Raw genomic sequence first — 18887 nt, forward strand, 5'->3', positions numbered from 1 at the left:
TTAACATGATTAAGTATATAGCTTCGAAAATACAACGTTTGGACAACCACTGAAGAATGGGACAACAGCGACAACTAAACATTGGAGATATCGTGTATATTCATTGTGCACATGTGTTAAACGCAACAAAATCACGACAAGACATATACATCCTTTGCAGAAATCTACTTTACTATAGCCAATGATTTGACTATTTCCTGGATATTACTAGTAAATGCAAACAACGCGTTTCCCGGTGTTTCTGAAGCTGGCCCGCGGCCATGTTTGGAAGTGTTGCCCCGCGGTTGCATCATCACCCCCGAAGCACATGTCAGTAGACACCCCCGCCACACCCCCGATAAGGGTAGAAATCTCAATCAATGAAACTGTACCCTAAAGCACAACTGGGCACCCTCCAATACGAACCCAACACGATTTTACAGCACCCACACCTGAAGCAATTGCACTATTCAGTGAAAAAGACGAGGAAGTGTACCGTATAGTACTACAGAGGCCTGACAGAGGCGTTCATTGTGGGGACAATGCAGGGAAAGCGCGCGTAATTCACGCGGAGAAAGCCCGGGGAAATACGACAGAGGTCAATAGAATCGTCCATATTTCTAACGTGTCAAATAATAAATTAGAAGAAAAACGTTCACAATTCCGGTAAATATTTTTGGAATCAAACTTTTTTTATATTCAGTACATCATTAATTATATCAAAAGTATTATTGATGTACTTTCATATGTTTTATGCGAAGTTTTGCGATACGCTCCCACTCAAAAGTGGTATAGTCCACAAAAGACTACTGGTGTGCATTGACCCAGCACGGCTTTGTCGCAGATTTCCCGCGCACTTCGTTTGTTCATTACCAACACAAAACAGTCCCACCTTGTTTTGGCGGGAGACTCGCAGGTTTGCCACAACTCCGCCAGCAACAGGCTGTGTAGTTCTGTATTTTCTGTGGTCTGTGGGAGAAATTCTGAAGTTTGAAGATGGGCAGCGATTTGGAAGACTCGCCAGCGTCGGCAGACGGGACCAGGGCAGTCCGGGAGGGATCCGTGGGTCTCAAGAGGAAGGTCACTCTGATTAATGCGATCGGACTCATTGTCGGGAACATCATCGGCTCGGGAATCTTCATATCACCGAAGGGAGTGCTGCAGGACGCCGGTAACGTCGGCGTGGCCCTGATCATCTGGGCGATCAGCGGGGTGATCTCGGCGATCGGGGCGCTGTGTTACGCCGATCTCGGCACGGCCATCCCCCGCTCGGGCGGAGACTACTCCTACATCCTCGATATCTTCGGGCCCCTACCCGCCTTTCTCCGACTGTGGGTGGAGCTGATCATCGTCAGGCCGGCTACTCACGCCGTCATCGCCCTCACATTCGCCTTCTACATCCTGTACCCGGTCTACACGCCATGTGCACCGCCGAACTCAGCAGTGGCACTCCTGGCTGCGCTGTGTATCTGTAAGTGTGTCTCTTGTTGTTCTAAATAACTTATTACATATTTCTGTTTATCGTACACATGTTCATCGTGTGTGCAGAGCTGTTGAGATATCACTTCAAATTTATGCATAGAATCGCCCTTCACACATTTATTATGAATGCAGAATCAAAATATTATATTATGCCGGAAGAACATTTCAAGGAACTCCCCAGTTCGTTCCACCGCTAATGACCCATGGCACATGGCATCGAGCGATTTGATAACATAACATGATAGACTACTTTTCTACATACGTGTTTTGTTCAACACTCATGAATATACACAACAAAATCCATCACTCAATTCAATTGCAATTCATCACACAACAGTCCCTAGACTTTTCCCGTTCTTCCTTCTGAGTGAAGTAAATTTAGCGAAGAATGAGTAGCCGCTGTGTGTTCAGCCATGCCTAACATGTAGGCATGCTAGGTTTGTACACATGAGCCGGGGTCACCATGTGCATTCCAGCGTGTCGGCGTGTTTAGATGGCCGGGCGGAGAAAACCAGTCTCGGCCGCGCCACGTGCTTGTCGTTATCGCAGCTGTTTGGGTCCGTCCTGCTTCTAGTACTACTAATAGGAGTAGGAGTTATTATCGGGAACCTCAGCTTGATCTTGGCATCCGGTTGTGCGAACGAAAACGAAGTAAATATGACAAGTTAAGATGGCACGTAACTCGATCTTACAAACCAAGGACAAATCGAGGAGGTACTTTTGTATCATCGTAAAACATGGAAGCAACGAAGACGAACATTTGGAAGATTTAAGTCCGACTTTACAAACAGAAGAATGCCTATAGTCGGCACCACAGACCAAAATAGGCCGATTGGTAGTCCTTGAATGAACACACCAGCCGTAAGATTGGTTGGAAATACTTGTATCTGATCCAGGGTCAATATAGGGCGTGCACTAAATACTCAGACTTGGGAGAGAGATACTGAGTTCGTAGTATCTCACGTTTAAATCTAAAATTATATTTACATTTTGTATAACAGGTGAATTTTCCCCGGTTGGGGGTTTATGCAAATTTCCTTGGGAACAGTCCTAATTACATCAAGTATGTAAGACGAGCCGGGGACAAGTGCCGATGACATACTGTTTTCATCGATCACGTTTCCGTGCCGCCGTTTAGCATGTCACAATGTCACGCAACGCACGATGTCCGAAATCTGAAACATGAACAAAAGTTAGAAAATTACAACTTTTCTCAGTGATTATTATCCATCGACGACAGTCGTCCTCCCAAATATTGAGGTTTGATGGTCAAAGGTTGTTCAACGTGCGATCAATGTTAGATCAGGTTAACAAACTCAAATATTTGCGCACAAACTGCCGGTCGGCCGTCTAGATTTAGGCCACGAAACACATCCGCCGCCACTGGACAAAACCTACTCCACACTTAACATCTTAAGAGCTTTCCAAACACATTAAGAATGGATGAGATGCCTTACACAGTATAACCAAGAAAGAGCCTCAGGCCATTTGTGGTGTTTCCCGCTGAGTAGTTATGTGTGACTCATTCTTTGGACTCTTGCTACCATGGGAAAAGTTGAATGTTTGCTTGCAGTATCAGCAGTAGCGCATGTAATCGTTGTGAAATGACATTTGAATGATATCATAGTCACAAAGTCCGTCCAAACATGGTCTAGACAGCGTGGTCTTGGCATAACACGTGTTCGTACTCTCCCATAACCATTCGAACGCTACAAGTAAAAAGACGCCTATCAAGAAAAATTTAGACTATTTGACTAATTGTTGGTACCAGACCTATAATTATGAAGGTAGTCTGTCGAATTGATTAATGCTGTATATACATTTTAAAGATTTCTGAAGACAACTTAGGATTGATGGTTAAATGTATGTCATGGGGGTCACTCCACGTTCCTTCCTGCCCCATGCACCAACATCTGGAGGTGGCATTAAACAAACAAATAAACAAACAAACAACAGACTCGTAGCACCTTTAAGGGTGGGTTATTCAAGGGTGTTATGCGCTCTTTTAGCAAAGCTGTGTCATGTCCAATACAGTGAGTCTTTTCCAAAATGGCTCCAACTGTCTTCATGGTTTTGTTTTAGTGAGATGAATCGAATCGATTCGATTCAGGTGTATTTTGTTTGTGTGATAGACCATGTAAGTATGTCATGCTCTCTCAGCAAAATGTAGCGACTGGGCTCATGCTAACTTCTAGTTTCCTGATCACGCCCTAGATAGGAAATTCAATCCCCTTGCAAGGGTTCATGAAATGCCTGTCTATTCAGGCGTATTTAAGCCTTAGAATATGGCGGGAACTTGGCTGTATTGTTATGATAATCAATCTTTTTCCTATCGAGAAATTAAGTTTATTTGAATGTAATAACAATATAGTCTAAAACTCTTCTTTTGCATGCACACATATATGTTAATCTGCTGAAATACACAGTGGAAAAGGCAACACAAAGATGTGTTTTTGCGCGGTCTGTCTGCAATAACTTGCACCTCCCCCCTCTCTCTCCTTGTAAGGAATATGGTTATTCTAGTTGGTCAGTAAGTTTGATCTTGAATTGAAACACCAGTCATCATAGTTTTCAATAAAGAAAACCAATCAGGAATACATCAATCACGAAAAAACTTTCTGCACTTTCATCCCAAGGATAGAGTGTGCACAAATGCCGTTTCGAAGACGGAGAGGCGTAGCAAAGAGGTTGAAGTTGAACAGAATACAAGAACGACCTAACAACTGTACACACACTTGAATATCATCTTCTTGACTCTTGCATGTAACTGTAGAGTGTAAGAAAATTGCATTTGTTGTCACGTTTCAGTGTTTTATTCTTCCAATTATTGGATCTAAATACAGTATTTACGTCTGTAGAAGAATGCAGAAATTTCCGGTAAAAGTAACGACCTGGTTTACCCGGCAGAGAATGGCTTTATGTGATATCTGCAGTTTTTACCTGGACCAAGTGCTATTATGTACCATGGTAGTCTTCCGGTCACGCCCACAATAGAAAACAGTTTTATTGCAGTTTCAAATAATGAATGGCACTGTTTGGCACAAAATGAATTCATGGTATAGATTGTAGATTATAGATTCCATCTGGGGAAAGAAAGAATTAAGGAGGGAAGGAAGGACGGAAGAAAGAAAGTGAGGGAGGGAGGGAGGGAGGATAGAAAGAGAGAAAGAAAGAAAATGATTATTGCTGCCTTATCAGATATGGGTATGTTTTTCTGTATGAAAAAATAACATAATCTCACAAAAATCGCACAAGGAATTATAACAGCTGGAAAACTGACTGTTGAATCTTGAACGTAACCTCTTGCAAAAGCAGCAGATGTCAGATGCCGACATGCGGTAGAGACAAGATTGGAAGCTCATTAGCGACGATTGAATGTAGATGAACAAACATACAGTGTACCGGGGCGCGTGGGGTGGTGAATAAATCAGCCTGGGTGACTGGTACATGACAGCCGCTTGACGTGGGCACGTTAGCTGGCACGTTGTGCTTTCTACGGAGAACCCATCTGAGCTGACCGTATGGCAGAGTGTATTCCTTTGTAAACTTGGAAGGCATTGTCTAAAATGGATTTTCTAAACGCCCATATGTGTGACTATTTTGTCGTACCTCAAGAAAATGAGCTTGAGATAGCATACAGTGGGTGGGCAAGTTTTCAGAATTTCCCCTCGACGGCTATCGCTGAGTGAGCTTTGAGTGACCAAAATTAAATCTGTGTGACCATTGATTTTATAATCGGATTATGATGCAGGATGTGAGATTATGATTTAAAAGACAACAAAACCTACGAAACGTAAAAAGATTCGTTCTTTATATACAAAATATGTTGAGCGATCTGTCAACTGTTTGATCGCTCAGCGGTCTAGTAAGGTACTCACGATCACTGTCACGCTGCTACTTAGTACTAGCGCCAAGTAAAAATTGCCTGGTAGCACAGCAACAGGACTTTCTGGCATGTGTCTGCCCTTTGTGACACCCTTTCCCCGTCGATGTTGTTCGTTTGGTGAACCTGGAGTCTGCTTTTAATCTACACATGCCCTTGAGACACCCTACCCGCCGACACAGTTCATGTTATACAGACACCTACAAAACGCTGGCGCCCAGAAGAAAACGCTTACACAGGTATACTCAGAAACATTCACACAAGTCGTCAAAAAGTGATATTAAAAGTCATGACTACGACAGGAGGTACAGCTGCTTTTGAACCCTTTTATATGGGTATCCCGACAAAAACATCTGCTGAAAGCGTTCACTCAGACACCACAAAGACCAGTATTGTAAGTAGCCCGATGTTAAAGTCACTAGCACAAAGCAGAGGGCGATCGCCGCGGGGTAAATTCTTCCCGTGAGAAAGCACATCGTTGAGCTTATAGTCTTTGTGCACCCTGCAAACAAAGTAATGAAACCTGTGGTGTTTAGAGCGATGTGTGTGTCAAATTGGTCTGCTACACTTCTTTTTACACTACGTAACTGGAAGAAGTCGGCGCCACAGCAAATATGTTTTCAGGCGTTCTTCGTTAAATGTTTACATATTTGAATAATCAGATTTGGGAGACGTTCCCAGGTCTTTGAGAGACTTAGAGTTGAAACGATGTTTTGGAAACGATTGGCTTGACAAACATGGCGCACATTCAACCAAGATCACGCTTTCAATGTAGCATACCTTCACGTATCCACAATTTCTTTTGTTACAAATCTGTCTAAATACACTGGCATACTTCTGGTCATCCCATCACAACAATTCATACGGCGTAAGCCATTCTTGTTTATTTAGAAGTCCACAAAGACCACTTACTACACTAGCAAGTGGTATTTAAGTTATTCGTATGTTTTAATGCGAACCAGTGTTGTATTAGCTGGCGTAGGTATGTTTAGAAATTCTGCCTACTCGACTTTTGACCAAACTTTTGATTTGGGTAAACCACCAAACATTCTTCCACAATAAAGAAATAGATTTCTTATCAGAGGGATCATCAGGGATGGGTACGAAGAAGATGCTAAGATGGTGGTCTTATGAAATCAACGTTTCGAAATATGAATCGACAGAGTGCGGCCCCTTCCGCGCCGTGTTGGCTTAGCTAGTGCTGTTTGCCCAAGGTCTGTTTTCTCGGACGTTGTCAAAGTTTATGCGGTAGTCTGCAAACTGGTGCGGGAGTTTTGGCACGCCCAAAGCCAAACACTGACTGGGATGAACAAACATATGCCAAACTTCATGATCAAGCCCCTAGCATCACTGGAGAACCAGACTTAAACTAAGAGAACGAAATGTACCGTACTTGTTTTGTTCGATGATCGTAAGCGGTTGATGTCGTTCATTCATCAAAGTTGGGCGTACAACTGCTCTTTAGACTCTGCCCCAGTTAATGATGATTGATGAACTGGTCATATCAGTGTTTATTCCTATCTAGAAGCTGTCATGTGAAAAATTTGACGATACGTGCTTATTTCCAAAACTGTCTCGCCTTTTAGTTTTAGGTCCGCTGAATGGGGTACCTTTTTTTGTAAAATCGTATGTCCCGGATATCTACCTGTTTTAGCACGGTCGGCTTCCATGTCTAGTGTACATTGTGATTTGATATGTAGCATGTGGGTCAACAATTTGGTTATTGACCTGTAAAATACTGATATACTCAGCAGAAGTGCCCCCTTGTCCCACCGAAGCTGTAACGCTTCATAAAGGCTGCAGTTTACACAAACTATGCTAGGTGGCGCTGCGTTACGTACCGACTGCTCGTCTGACTGATATCGTGCAAGCAATAATGTACTCTGCACCCTGTCACATTATTCGTCCACAATACTCAAAAATATAGAACTGTATTGGCCACTTAGAATGATCAGTAACGGTTGATTTTGCAAAGATTAAAATCAATAAAGGATATAAGTCACAATCGGCTCTTTGAAGATGGAAATGCGGTCAATGTCAAGTGTTATCTGGCTCTAATCGTAAATAGCACACTGTACTATTTCGGTCCTGTAGCACGTCAAGAATCACGATTTATTGTGTTAAGTGTGTGCTCTTGGTGGAACTTCCCCTTCCCAGAGAATGTGACATTGACATTTTTTAAGCTTCGGGAAAAATGTTGCGCTTCCGATTACCCATCGACCGTAGCAAAATCCCGCCGACCCTAGCCTTTTATTTGGTCGACCGCTGGCAAGGGACGTAAAATGTTCTACCTGACATCTGAGTTATGAAATGCAAAACAGGATTCCCGTATACGTACTCTTACGAATTTTCTTTTTACAGGCTTCCTGAATCACACACTCTGATAACAGAATTTCGAACAATGTTTGATGTAAGAATGTGTAGTAAGCATTGTACATGTACTTATTTTAATTTGTTCAGTTTATCAATAAACTTGTGCTTGCTACGATGTATATCTGTAGAATCACAGTATAAGACTTTCCGGGCCACGCTGGAGGCCTGCCCGCCTTAGCCCGACCCCCCCCCCCCCCACACTACTTTGCCCCTCGCGGGATCATCTGGGGGTAATCTGAAGTTGAGGATGTTGAAAATATCAGTGACCTGATGCATTTTGATCCAGTTTTCCACTGTTTAATACACATTTTAAAAAAGAGAGTGCCTTACACCATCCATGTCAAAGTTGTGCTGAGTTTGGGTATCATTTCCTTCTCATGTTCAGGTCTGCTGACGTTTGTGAACTGTGCGAGCGTGCGCGGTGCAACACGGGTACAGGATATCTTCATGGCCACCAAACTCCTGGCACTCGTCATCATCGTCATCTTTGGCATGATCCAACTGGGCAAAGGTACGTGGGAGACAAACATAGACTCACAGAGAGGGCTGTGTACAGTGGGCTGTAGGATTTACTAAAAAAGAATGGTGTTCACTAGTACATTATTTTGTTCATGTGTAGGTACAGGTACACGTGATGTTCAGGTCCGGGCCTGTACCTGAACGGTTTTACATGTACAACGTTTAGGTACACAGCCCTACTCATAGACAATAACTTTTCTATGTGAACTGCATAGACGCTAGTTGCTAGTTGAAATCAGCAAGTGACTTTTTCAGTTACGATATACTTTCCCCTAAGGAAGATCACCTCAGCAGACCAATCTAGAAAAAAACTTCGCCTGGCGGTCGAATGCAGTAAGCAGTCGCCCGCTCCTGAAAATTGAAATGTATCTGGGTCGATTTGTTTCCAGTGGAACGCGGTAACATCCATCACTCCAGCCACAAATCACCCCGAACACAACTTTAACTCGATCAGCCGACGCTAACATGTTTACCAAAGTCACTGTGCCGGCGACCCCGTCAAGTGTGCCGCCTTGTGGGCATTTGTCACTTCGTGGGGCGTTCAGCAAACTGGTTAGCCTGGGTGCCAGCCTTTTTAGCTTTACTCCGCTCTCTCCGTCGCTTCCGTGGCCGCGGGCTAAAGTAAAAACGCTGGCACCCAGGTTACAAACTGGTAGCACCACTATCTCACCGCTCGAAAACCTTACTCATTCCAACATGGAGGTGCGTCGACTGAACGAATTAAATAACCTTGCCTTTTACACACTAACGTATATTTAATGGACGTCTAGCCTGAAAGAAACCTGAACATGTTTAGACAAATCCACAAACACAGACTATATTTATGTATGTTACTTTGACGCGAATTGATTAAGTCACAAAAACATAAATGGGAAAAATACCAAAATGAAACTAAGAAAGAAAAAAGAAGGAAAGAAACAAGCAAACAAACACAAACAAACATACAGACAGATTAATGGTGATTTTTGTATGTCCACAGGGGAGGTTCTACACCTGTCGCCAGACCTAGCGTGGCGCGGGTCAACCAATGTGGGCGGGATCTCCCTGGCGCTGTACTCCGGACTCTGGGCTTTCGCTGGATGGTATGGCTCAATAGTGTTGTTTAAAAAAATCCTAAATGGTTCTTTTCCATTGTTTACAGTTATGGACTATATTTTTGAATACGTGGATGAAGGTTAGACATCCAGGCAATAAGATATTCCAAAAATAGTTACTCAAGAAACTGGATATCATCTTTGAACTATCTTGTGAATGTTTGAAAACAGACAACTACGTGGTCAAATACGGACATTTGCTACATGTGTATGCAATATATTATCTACCGAGTGTGTGGTGCATTTGTTGAATTTTATCTAAACGGACATTTTCGGACTTGCTGTCCCTTTATAGTCTCAGTAATACCTTGTACAGATCGTATTTTCTCGATGTCTCTCTCCAGGGCTGACCTGACCTTTGTGACCGAGGAAATCAGGGATCCTTCAAGGTAAAGACACATCGAAAGGGTGTGAACCCTCTGAAGACTCCGGTTGTCGTTAACATATCTTAAAGCTGCTCTCAGCCCCAATCTGTGATAGTGCTCACCCACAAGCAATCTGTAGAAATTGGTTAATCACAATATTGATTTAGAATGTTAATTGTAGAATGGAACTCTTTGTAATATATTGGTTACTTATCGCTCAACTGACACAGGCATATAACGAGAATGCCAAACTTAATACAGACAAAAAAAATCTTATTTTAGCCACTTTTGTGATGTATATGTATATTCTCCCCACAGAAATGTGCCCCGGTCCATCGTCATCTCCATGACTCTCGTGACGATCGTGTACCTGCTGACCAACGTGGCGTACTTCACCGGGATGACCCCGCAGGAGATGCTGGAAAGCGACGCCGTAGCAGTGGTCAGTTTTCCTGGGCCTTTCATACGCCACGAAAAGGACTTTTAACACATAGAGATGAATAAGGGAAAGTTTATAGGGTGGAAACGTTAACCAAGATTTTTAGAAGGATGTGCGCCAAAATATCCGACAGTACGTCCGTCAATAACGACAGAACAATAAGACCCTGTTGACTTTTGTTTGTTCCCTGTTGTTGTAGACGTTTGGCCTGAGGCTGCTGGGTGCGGCATGGTGGATCATCCCCATCTTCGTCGCCTTCTCGACATTCGGTGCCGTCAACGGGTCCATGTTCGCTTCCGCCAGGTATGTGTATACATCACCCGCCTAGTTATGCAAGACGTTGATGAAAACCTACAGGTTTCTATTCGACTTTGAACAAAAAATACCTTGTTGAACAGAAAAGAAGGGCATTTCATTATTGTTTGGAGGTGTGGCTCTTACCTATTTACGCTATTCTATCGTCGTTTTTGGAGGACCCCATTTCGGATTAGATTCTAGTGTCCTTTTCTGCTCTTTTCTGCTCTTTCCAAAGACCCTTCGAGAGACTTGCCCCAGGCACCATAGAAGAATATGGTTTACAGTAGCTGCAACAATGTTTTTCAACAGCGGTTCACTGAATTGATAGTATAAGCTACAAGATAAGCTAGGTAATTGAGAACAGCATCACACGATTTACAGATGCGCTACGTCCTACTAATAAGTGTCTTTTGGGAGATGTACGAATGTGAGGTATGTTCGCACCGGTGTTATACCTCCCACAGAGCCAGACACATATCTGTTCTCATCATCTTTTAACTAAACTGTGTATGTTCTCATTAAACACATGGTTGGTGGTGTGGGGTAATGGCAGAAATGGTGAAATATTACAGAGATGCACATGTAGAAGTCATCCCCCATGTGGGGTGTCGATGTACCACTGGGAGCGTGATGTCATCCCAGTGGTGCAAACGTCGTGTCTGTATATGGCATCTGTACTGAGTGTGTAATGATACCAGAAGCAAAGGAACCGGTAAATGACCTTTCAATTAGCCTAAGGCACTGTCATGACATTTTTCTGAACCCTTTCACGAGCCGACCACGATGCGTCGTAGGCAGAGACTGGTTCGGACGTTACAACACTGGCACGCGCTTCAAAGGGCTTTGAAAGATTTTTACGTTAACCTTTTTTTTCCCTACAAAGAACTCATGATTTGAAAACCGATGTTTACACTGAAATGATTAAAAAAATCAAAACGTTTGGTGAAAGACAGTTTGTATTCTTTGAGGACCTTGGATTCAGGGAGACTGAGACAACAGTGGATAGAACAGATGCTAAAGTTGGATGTCAGCTTGTGTGTCAGCATGGTCAGTATCTTGTCAAATGATGATGAACTTTTGATAAACTCAGATCTAATGCGACCACCACCTCGTGTGAACTGTCGTTCGTGCCGAGAAGACCCCGTACCTTTTCCTGCCAGCCGTCCTTCTCATCTTCTGCCGCTTTCCGTGCCGATCTTCCACGTTTCCCCTTCGTTCACTTCATCAGATTTTATCATTAAACTGTCCCTTCCTGCGATTGTGATCAGGTCCGGTCAAAAGATGACCACCAGGCCATCTGTTTGGTCAGATTCCCCGCTTGTACGACCGGTCAGACAACCTGCTGCCCTGCATCTAGAGAAGGTTCATCCCTCCTGTCGTCTGAACTCTATTTGACTTTTCTTCATATCCAAATAGATAGCAATTCTTTTCCTCTTTAATCTAAAGGACGTAGCGGTTTTTTGAGTATCTACAAGCACATAGCTTGTTATTCTATTCAGAAAAAATGTATTGTACATTCATACCCTATAGGGCTAAGTGTAGGCACCCGAATACAAAAGTAGTAATAAAGTACATATATTGAAGGACATATAGTACAGTGCATGACATATAGAACAGACTTATACTGACCTTTATAGGACTTCTAATACTAATCGTAATACATGTATTCTTTCTATACGAATATGTACCATACTGAAATACACAACGTAAGTTTCAAATAGAAGGAAGAAAAGTGGGACATTTGGTGGCTATAGAAATACCATAATCGGCCCTGTAAATATATAATTATACTAGGTTTTAAGTACCATTATTGTATCCCCTTGATGCATTCACCGCTATCACAATGTCCCGGAAAAAAGAAACAGATTTCAGGTAATGTCTCTAACATGTTGACACGCCTTGGTATGTTTTCCAGGTTATATTTTGTGGGTGCACGTGAGGGCCATCTACCCGACATCCTGGCCATGGTGAACGTTCACCAGTCCACTCCCGTACCGTCCCTCGTCCTGGGGGTACGTATGCACTTTTACTTACACCTCACTCTTCTTTGCTGACACACATTCCGTACCTCCATGTTTTGCCATGCTGTAGCTGGGGTAGACTACCGGTAGTGACCGGGTACTGTAATCAGAATGTATGCGGTATTAAAGTTATGGTGATGTACATGAAGGAGGAATGAAATTGTGTACATTTCAGAGAAATATAATTGATTTCTACCAAAGCTCTAGCCTGGATTTTATTTCCTAAAAATGACCGTGGCGCTATAACCACTGTCATGGTGACACCATAAAAAATTGCATTAATTGTCAACTAAAGAAGTTAAAACTGCAACTTGTACTTTAAGAAAAATCCAAATGTCGTCAGCCTTGCCCTTGGTTATTTGCTATATTAGAAGACTTTGATGGTGTGAACTTGTTGCTGTCGCGAGCAGGCCTTCCGTGAGTAGTGACACTTTATTCCTACCAGAATGGTGCATTTACTTATTCTTCTTCTTGCTCGTATTGCAGGGAATCCTGTCCCTGATCATGCTGTGTACGACAGACGTGTACGTTCTCATCAACTACGCCAGCTTCGTGTACTGGATCTTCATCGGGATGGCGATCTTGGGCCTGGTCATCATCCACTTCAAGTTCCCCAACATGGAGAGACCGGTCAAGGTGAGCTTTAAGTATCTCAGTCACTTAGGTCTTATTTTCGTTGTACGATCATCGTACGATTGCAAAATTGGGGCATTCTTGGGAAAGTCCTGCATGTGTCGTGCAAAAGTCGCCTACTAGTATCTTGTTACCGTCATATATCCTTGTCGGCAGTTGGATTCTGTCACAGCCACGACGTCGTACGCGCCCCTTAGATATATAGAACAAATATCATAAAGATATCAACAAACTACCGTTTCACATACAGATAGAATTCCGTACGAATGGTATAGATTTTAAGATTTTTCTTCTTCTACAAACAAGGTTACGATGTGTGTACATCATTGACCAACTTTTGAGGTTCCTCGGTCATTTTGATTTGAAATGTGAAATAGACATTATTGAAACTGTCATTATACCTATTGTCTACATCTTGTTGACCTTTCAATAATTGCAGAGGTCGCCTTGTGTGGACACATTTCGTTTACAAAACGTTGTTTGTTTCGTTGTCCACCAGATGCCAGTCGTCCTCCCCATCGTATTTGTCCTGGCATGTCTCTTCATCGTGGTTGTTTCCATCTGGGTGGCGCCCATCGAGTGTCTGGCGGGGGCCGGCATCACCCTGACCGGCGTACCTGTGTACCTCTTCGGCGTCTACTGGCAATCCAAACCCAAGTGGCTGACAGACAAATTGGGTAAGATTCTTACACAATTTACTTTGAAGTTATCTTGATGCCTTATCTAATATAGCATTCTCCTACGCAGAGCCTTGCCCGTGGCCTGTACAACATATCTTGCTTGAGGAGGCTCTGCTAAACCAGGCTGCGGTTTCCACTTTTGTGGGCGTGGCCTCTACCCAGACGTCAGCCTTTCAAAGAATCGGATTAAAGAAACCATTTAGTCGATTCCCTGATTGTCTGACAGCTAGTTAGAGGCCACGCCTCAGGCCGGTCGAACTGTTTTAAGTACTTCCATGGTTAGAAAAAAGATGACCAATATAACTTGTTTCTGCTTGATCTCCCATTATTTTCTAGATTATTTACTACTATGTAGAATAAGTAATAATTTTTTAAAAATATTTTTTTTTCAGATGCTTGCACAGTGTTCTGCCAGAAGATCATGTCATGTTGTAAGGAGGAACACCATAAGGAGTGAGGAATTCGCACCACGCGAGGTTCTCCCTTGGGTCTTTTCTGTATTCAATGATGATAAACATTTCCAGTTAGACTTTTCCCATATCTAACTGCGAGCCGATATGAAAAGTTGCAGGAGGAAGATCATTTTTAAAAGATAAAACCATGAATGATTTCTGACCCCTCCCTTCCTCAACTTTTTTAGTAGAATAGCCGTAACGTTACCAGAAACTTAAAACGCTCAACAACAGGAGTGTATTACTTATCATTGACCACTTTTGAGTGAAACACTCTGTCTTCAGTCATAAAATCTAAACAAATGAGCAATGTTTGATCTGTTATAATAAAACAGATTCTAAACAATGAGCTTTGAAAAAAGCTGTCTGCTATTGGGCAAGTTTCCTACTCGAGTGCCTAATATGCAGAGGTGAAGTGATGATGATGTTTACTACGTGACCAAAGAATGGAAATGATTGCCTTGTTATTCATATCGTGTTAAAAGTGAACGTTTACACTAAAGGACAGTGCTTTTGCGATCTTTACATACATTAAATTGACAACATCTTCTGTTATATTGTAACAAACATAGCACGATTTAACACGCGCGCATTTTTCAGAGGCTGTTGGTTTAAATCGTTCTGTTTATTGCCTATTGATACGCATGTAGCACTGTCCTCTTGTGTCGATTCTAACCTTACTCCTCGCATATTGTGCTACGAAGTCTGCTGTTGTTTTAATTGTATGTGTGAGTATGTGTAAGTCAGTGACTATTGTCTTATATTTGTAAATATTGCTTTATGAGTGGTGTGGGTTTACCCTACATGAATTAACCGTTCGACATGGTTGATGATGTAATCTTGATAAGTTGTAAAGGTTGGTCGTTGCTACAATGCAAAGCTAGGCACAAACATCTGTTATTTCATGTAAAGTATTGATATGTATACTTTTATTTGGTGTTAATGCTCTGGGAACCACGTATGTATCTTTCTCTGCTATTTTGCGACGGATTCAGAGCATTGCTGTGTATTTTGCGACATGTACTTATTTCTTCTTTTTGCACTCGTATAATGTTTCTTATTCTTGTGCTGTACAGAGGATACTTATTTCAAGTTGAATTTATTTAGACTTGCCTTTTGACAGCGTGCAAGAAAATCATGGCAAAGAATTCGTTGTTTTGTAAGAAGCAGTTTTGTGCCAAATGTTGTTTTTATTTTATTTTGATTTGTTTTTAACATATGTTTCTTGCTCCTTAAGCCAGTAGAGGGGGATCGAGGTGACAGATAAGACGTATTCATATCTTCCGCAATGTTACGTGAAAAATTCCTTGAGTTTGCTTTAAGAAACTGTGTCAGAATTATTCGACTGTAGATTGCTACGTGGGGAAGTGGGCACTAGATTAGTCGAAAAAGATGAATTTAGGCAAAGATAGATGTGCGAAAAAAACTTCATGGAATTTTGATCACGTTTCAAGCCAACTTCCCATCTGCTGAAATGTTTAAAATGGAATAGATATCAAAATGCCATGTACATGAAAGCAGTTCTCACCTACTGATCTCAGATATTGATATGTTCCACCTGTTTATTGCTAAAGCATTTGTTGTTACGCACATTGCTGATTGTAGTAGAATGAGGTGTCCATAATGCATTGATAATATCATAAAGAGGGATCGTGTAATTAGAAGGATGCAGATGAAAATGTCAATTTGAAAGACTCTGGCACACTGTATATTGTGACATTGCTATGTCGTTGACTTGAAATCTCCCCACTTTGCCGTTTGGTTGCCCGTAAATTTATGTTAGATTCAAACGTTCAACAATCTCTTGATTGAATTGTTTTGTGTCCTAAACAAGAAACTGTAACAAGTATGCATTGCTATTCATGAAAATACAGTACCAACAGACATGTTACTGTTTCAATTGTCAACGGATTTCTCGACGCTCTCTCAGGGACCACCCCTTGATGGTGGACATCTTTCTCACGTACGTTAGTTATAGCCTCTGATCCAGGCTTCTTAAGCTACATGTCCGGTTAGAGCTAGAGGACACTTACCGGCGAAGCCTGGATTTCAGTCTAGATTAGTACCAAAGAATGTAGTACTTCATGTGCCACGAGGTTCCTTTCATTTTTGTACTTCAGCTTGGATATCAAATAAACTGTACGATCTCAACAGTGTTTCAAATTGCAATATTTTCCCATAGAGGCATAAATAGATTCCAGACAGACCAAACGCAGGCGTTGTTCTAAGCTTCCGCCAGGCCCTTCTTTGGGCGTATGGATCATAGAATTCAGCAGAAAAAGGAATAATTAGCCAGTATAGTCAGTCCACGGGGAAACCCTAGCAAATATTCTACCAATAGCCGGCGTAGTTAGTCTGGTAGAGACTACGTTATTCTAGACAAGTCAGCGTTAGGACAACTCTTTATAAATGTATCTGCCATTTTGAATATGTGGTATTGGGACCTTCGATAATCAGGTAAAATATTGCATACTGCCCTGATTGGATTAGAAATAGGTCAAAGGCAAGCGCTAGCAAATCAGTGCCAGTCATATATGGTTGTAATTGCATTGTTTCGTATAAAACGTGTTAGACATAGAATGTACGAGTCTTTCTTGCGTTGGGCTGGATTCCAAACCGTTTCCCAAGGAAGTTGGGAACCTGTTGGCCCTAAAACCAGGGTGCTTGCCTGTGTCGGCTCTAGAAATAGTCTACTCTTTCCCCAAAATTGTTAAAGATACCCACATCAACCAATCCTTTTAAATACTGTCGTAGCATGGCAAATAGTGACATGGAAAACACAGGCATGTTTCAATAGGATGTGGGCATTGGACATTTAGATATCGTAACGTTATATCAACACCGCTGCATTTCTGGTCCATTCTTCCGTGCAGTTTGCTTAGAAATAACAGTCTGCAAAGAAGCCATTAGACAAGGGTCACAGTGACAGACGGCTGTGCTGGTTTTGGGTTGGTTATGTTTGCAGCTATCATAACAAGTTTACACGGGTGACCTTGTACATTATCTCCGTGGTCTTATACAGATATCCCAATTGTGGATCAGTCTGATGTCTGAGGCTGATTAGCTAGTAAGGCCACAGCAACTACGGTTGTGGACCAGTGACCATGGGTATATAAGATGTGAATCTATGATTTATGAAAAAATCTCTGGAATAACGTCTGAAACGCCGCGGGGGGTACCAGCTGTCGTCCCGGTGATAGATGAGGTCCCAACGCGAGTCCCTTGGGTCATTGGGGAGAAGAAAAAAAAAGTTGTCTGCCAACAGACATGCCAAACTTATTTTCAAGAATTAATCACATTTTCACCATTTTGGTCACCTTGTCTGCCAGGTGAGGTGATCTAGGATCTGGCACGGTAATACGAGTAACACTAATTCATGAATAGCGCAGATTACGTCAAACCGAAGACCGTACTATCTGTATACTTTGGACTATGCTAGGAATTTGTATAGTCGCCATGCTAGGGTGATTTGCATATAGAGCATTAGCAATCTACAAGTCACTAAAGCCTGAATTGAGACAAACACCCCCCTTAAAGCCTTCAATCAGACTCTGACCCTCAAAGGCCGTTGAATGAGTATGTTTTATGATTTTAATTTGTTATTGTTTGAGCTTTTTCAATTTATGTGACTTATTACTCCAATGTTCGATGATTAGTACTTAATGTTATACCATTGTGTATGTATGATTTGTTATGATTTTGTTAGGGCTCCCTTGGAAATCACACTCAATTAACTAAGGGATTACCCTCAAGATTCGTAAAATGAAATAGAATGAGATAGCTAAAAATAAATGACGACAAATGACTAGTCTGCACCCCCCCCCCCCGCCATAACGGGATTAGATATCATGTGGCCGTTACTATCATGTGGATTATTGTGTGTAATCTAATTGCATGGAATTTTGAGGGTAACTTAGAAAGGGGTTATATCTTTACGACGTTAGCCGCAATCCACAATCAGCACGCAGAGCTCGCTCTATCGTACACAACTTGCAAGGCCAACTGAAATGATGATGCAATACTGAAGTGTTATTTCAAGTAAAAGGTAAAGGTCTCTATACTTCAGACAAGTTTGATATTCTACAATTTGCGTCATCACGAAAAGGTACCGTGTGGGATTCTAAGGAAACTCGACAGCTGGGAACACACAAGCAAGTGGAAAACAAACACGATTCTGACATCATCATGATGTATTAAAGCGAGGTGCGGAAGTTAGTTCGTAAATTACGTATGACGTTCGTGGCGTTACGTCAGGGCGTGGTCGGCCGTCGCACGTAAATGTTATGGTCGTATTTAGAACACGTTATCGCCGTGAAGTGGGGCGTTATAACAACAGTGGTATTTCAGATAATAAATATTGGCTTGACGCGTGGCAGCGGTTTAATGTCTTCCGCTATCACATGCCAAGAAGTACCAAGGTTCGGGTTACCACTATTAGCGGACATATTGTACATAAGTGCTGTAGACAATGGCAACAAACCGGATGTACGTATAATGACCTCTCTGTAAATTGCCACTTAAGTAGTTTGTGCTTCAAAATTTCAAATACAAAAAGTAAATACGAGGAGCAAACAAAACGTGTACATAAAATGTGCGTTGGATATGATATTCAACATGGCTTGAAACATATCTTGCAGAATGTTTTACTTTGTACTGTATCATTGAATCAA

At 42.1% G+C, this 18887-nt stretch overlaps 1 protein-coding gene across 1 annotated transcript; it reads left to right on the plus strand.

Annotated features, from left to right (window-relative positions):
* Window positions 1-787: 787 nt before the first annotated feature.
* LOC136439041 (large neutral amino acids transporter small subunit 1-like) lies at window positions 788-16368 on the plus strand. The gene is made up of 10 exons (XM_066434169.1): window positions 788-1450; window positions 8103-8228; window positions 9216-9318; window positions 9675-9719; window positions 10014-10137; window positions 10334-10437; window positions 12347-12443; window positions 12939-13088; window positions 13585-13762; window positions 14158-16368. Exons 1-10 carry the CDS (start codon window positions 976-978, stop codon window positions 14220-14222), a joined length of 1467 nt encoding a protein of 488 aa, XP_066290266.1. The 5' UTR covers window positions 788-975; the 3' UTR covers window positions 14223-16368.
* Window positions 16369-18887: the final 2519 nt, after the last annotated feature.

Source organism: Branchiostoma lanceolatum, chromosome 7 (genome assembly GCF_035083965.1).
Source record: "Branchiostoma lanceolatum isolate klBraLanc5 chromosome 7, klBraLanc5.hap2, whole genome shotgun sequence".
Classification (NCBI taxonomy): Eukaryota; Metazoa; Chordata; class Leptocardii; order Amphioxiformes; family Branchiostomatidae; genus Branchiostoma; species Branchiostoma lanceolatum.

Bases quoted from the DNA above. Each gene is read 5' to 3' on its own strand.
- LOC136439041 (XM_066434169.1), top strand. From the start codon at position 976: ATGGGCAGCGATTTGGAAGACTCGCCAGCGTCGGCAGACGGGACCAGG. The intron at 8,229-9,215 runs GTACGTGGGAGA...GTATGTCCACAG, and splicing joins CATGATCCAACTGGGCAAAG to GGGAGGTTCTACACCTGTCG. The intron at 10,438-12,346 runs GTATGTGTATAC...TATGTTTTCCAG, and splicing joins TCCATGTTCGCTTCCGCCAG to GTTATATTTTGTGGGTGCAC.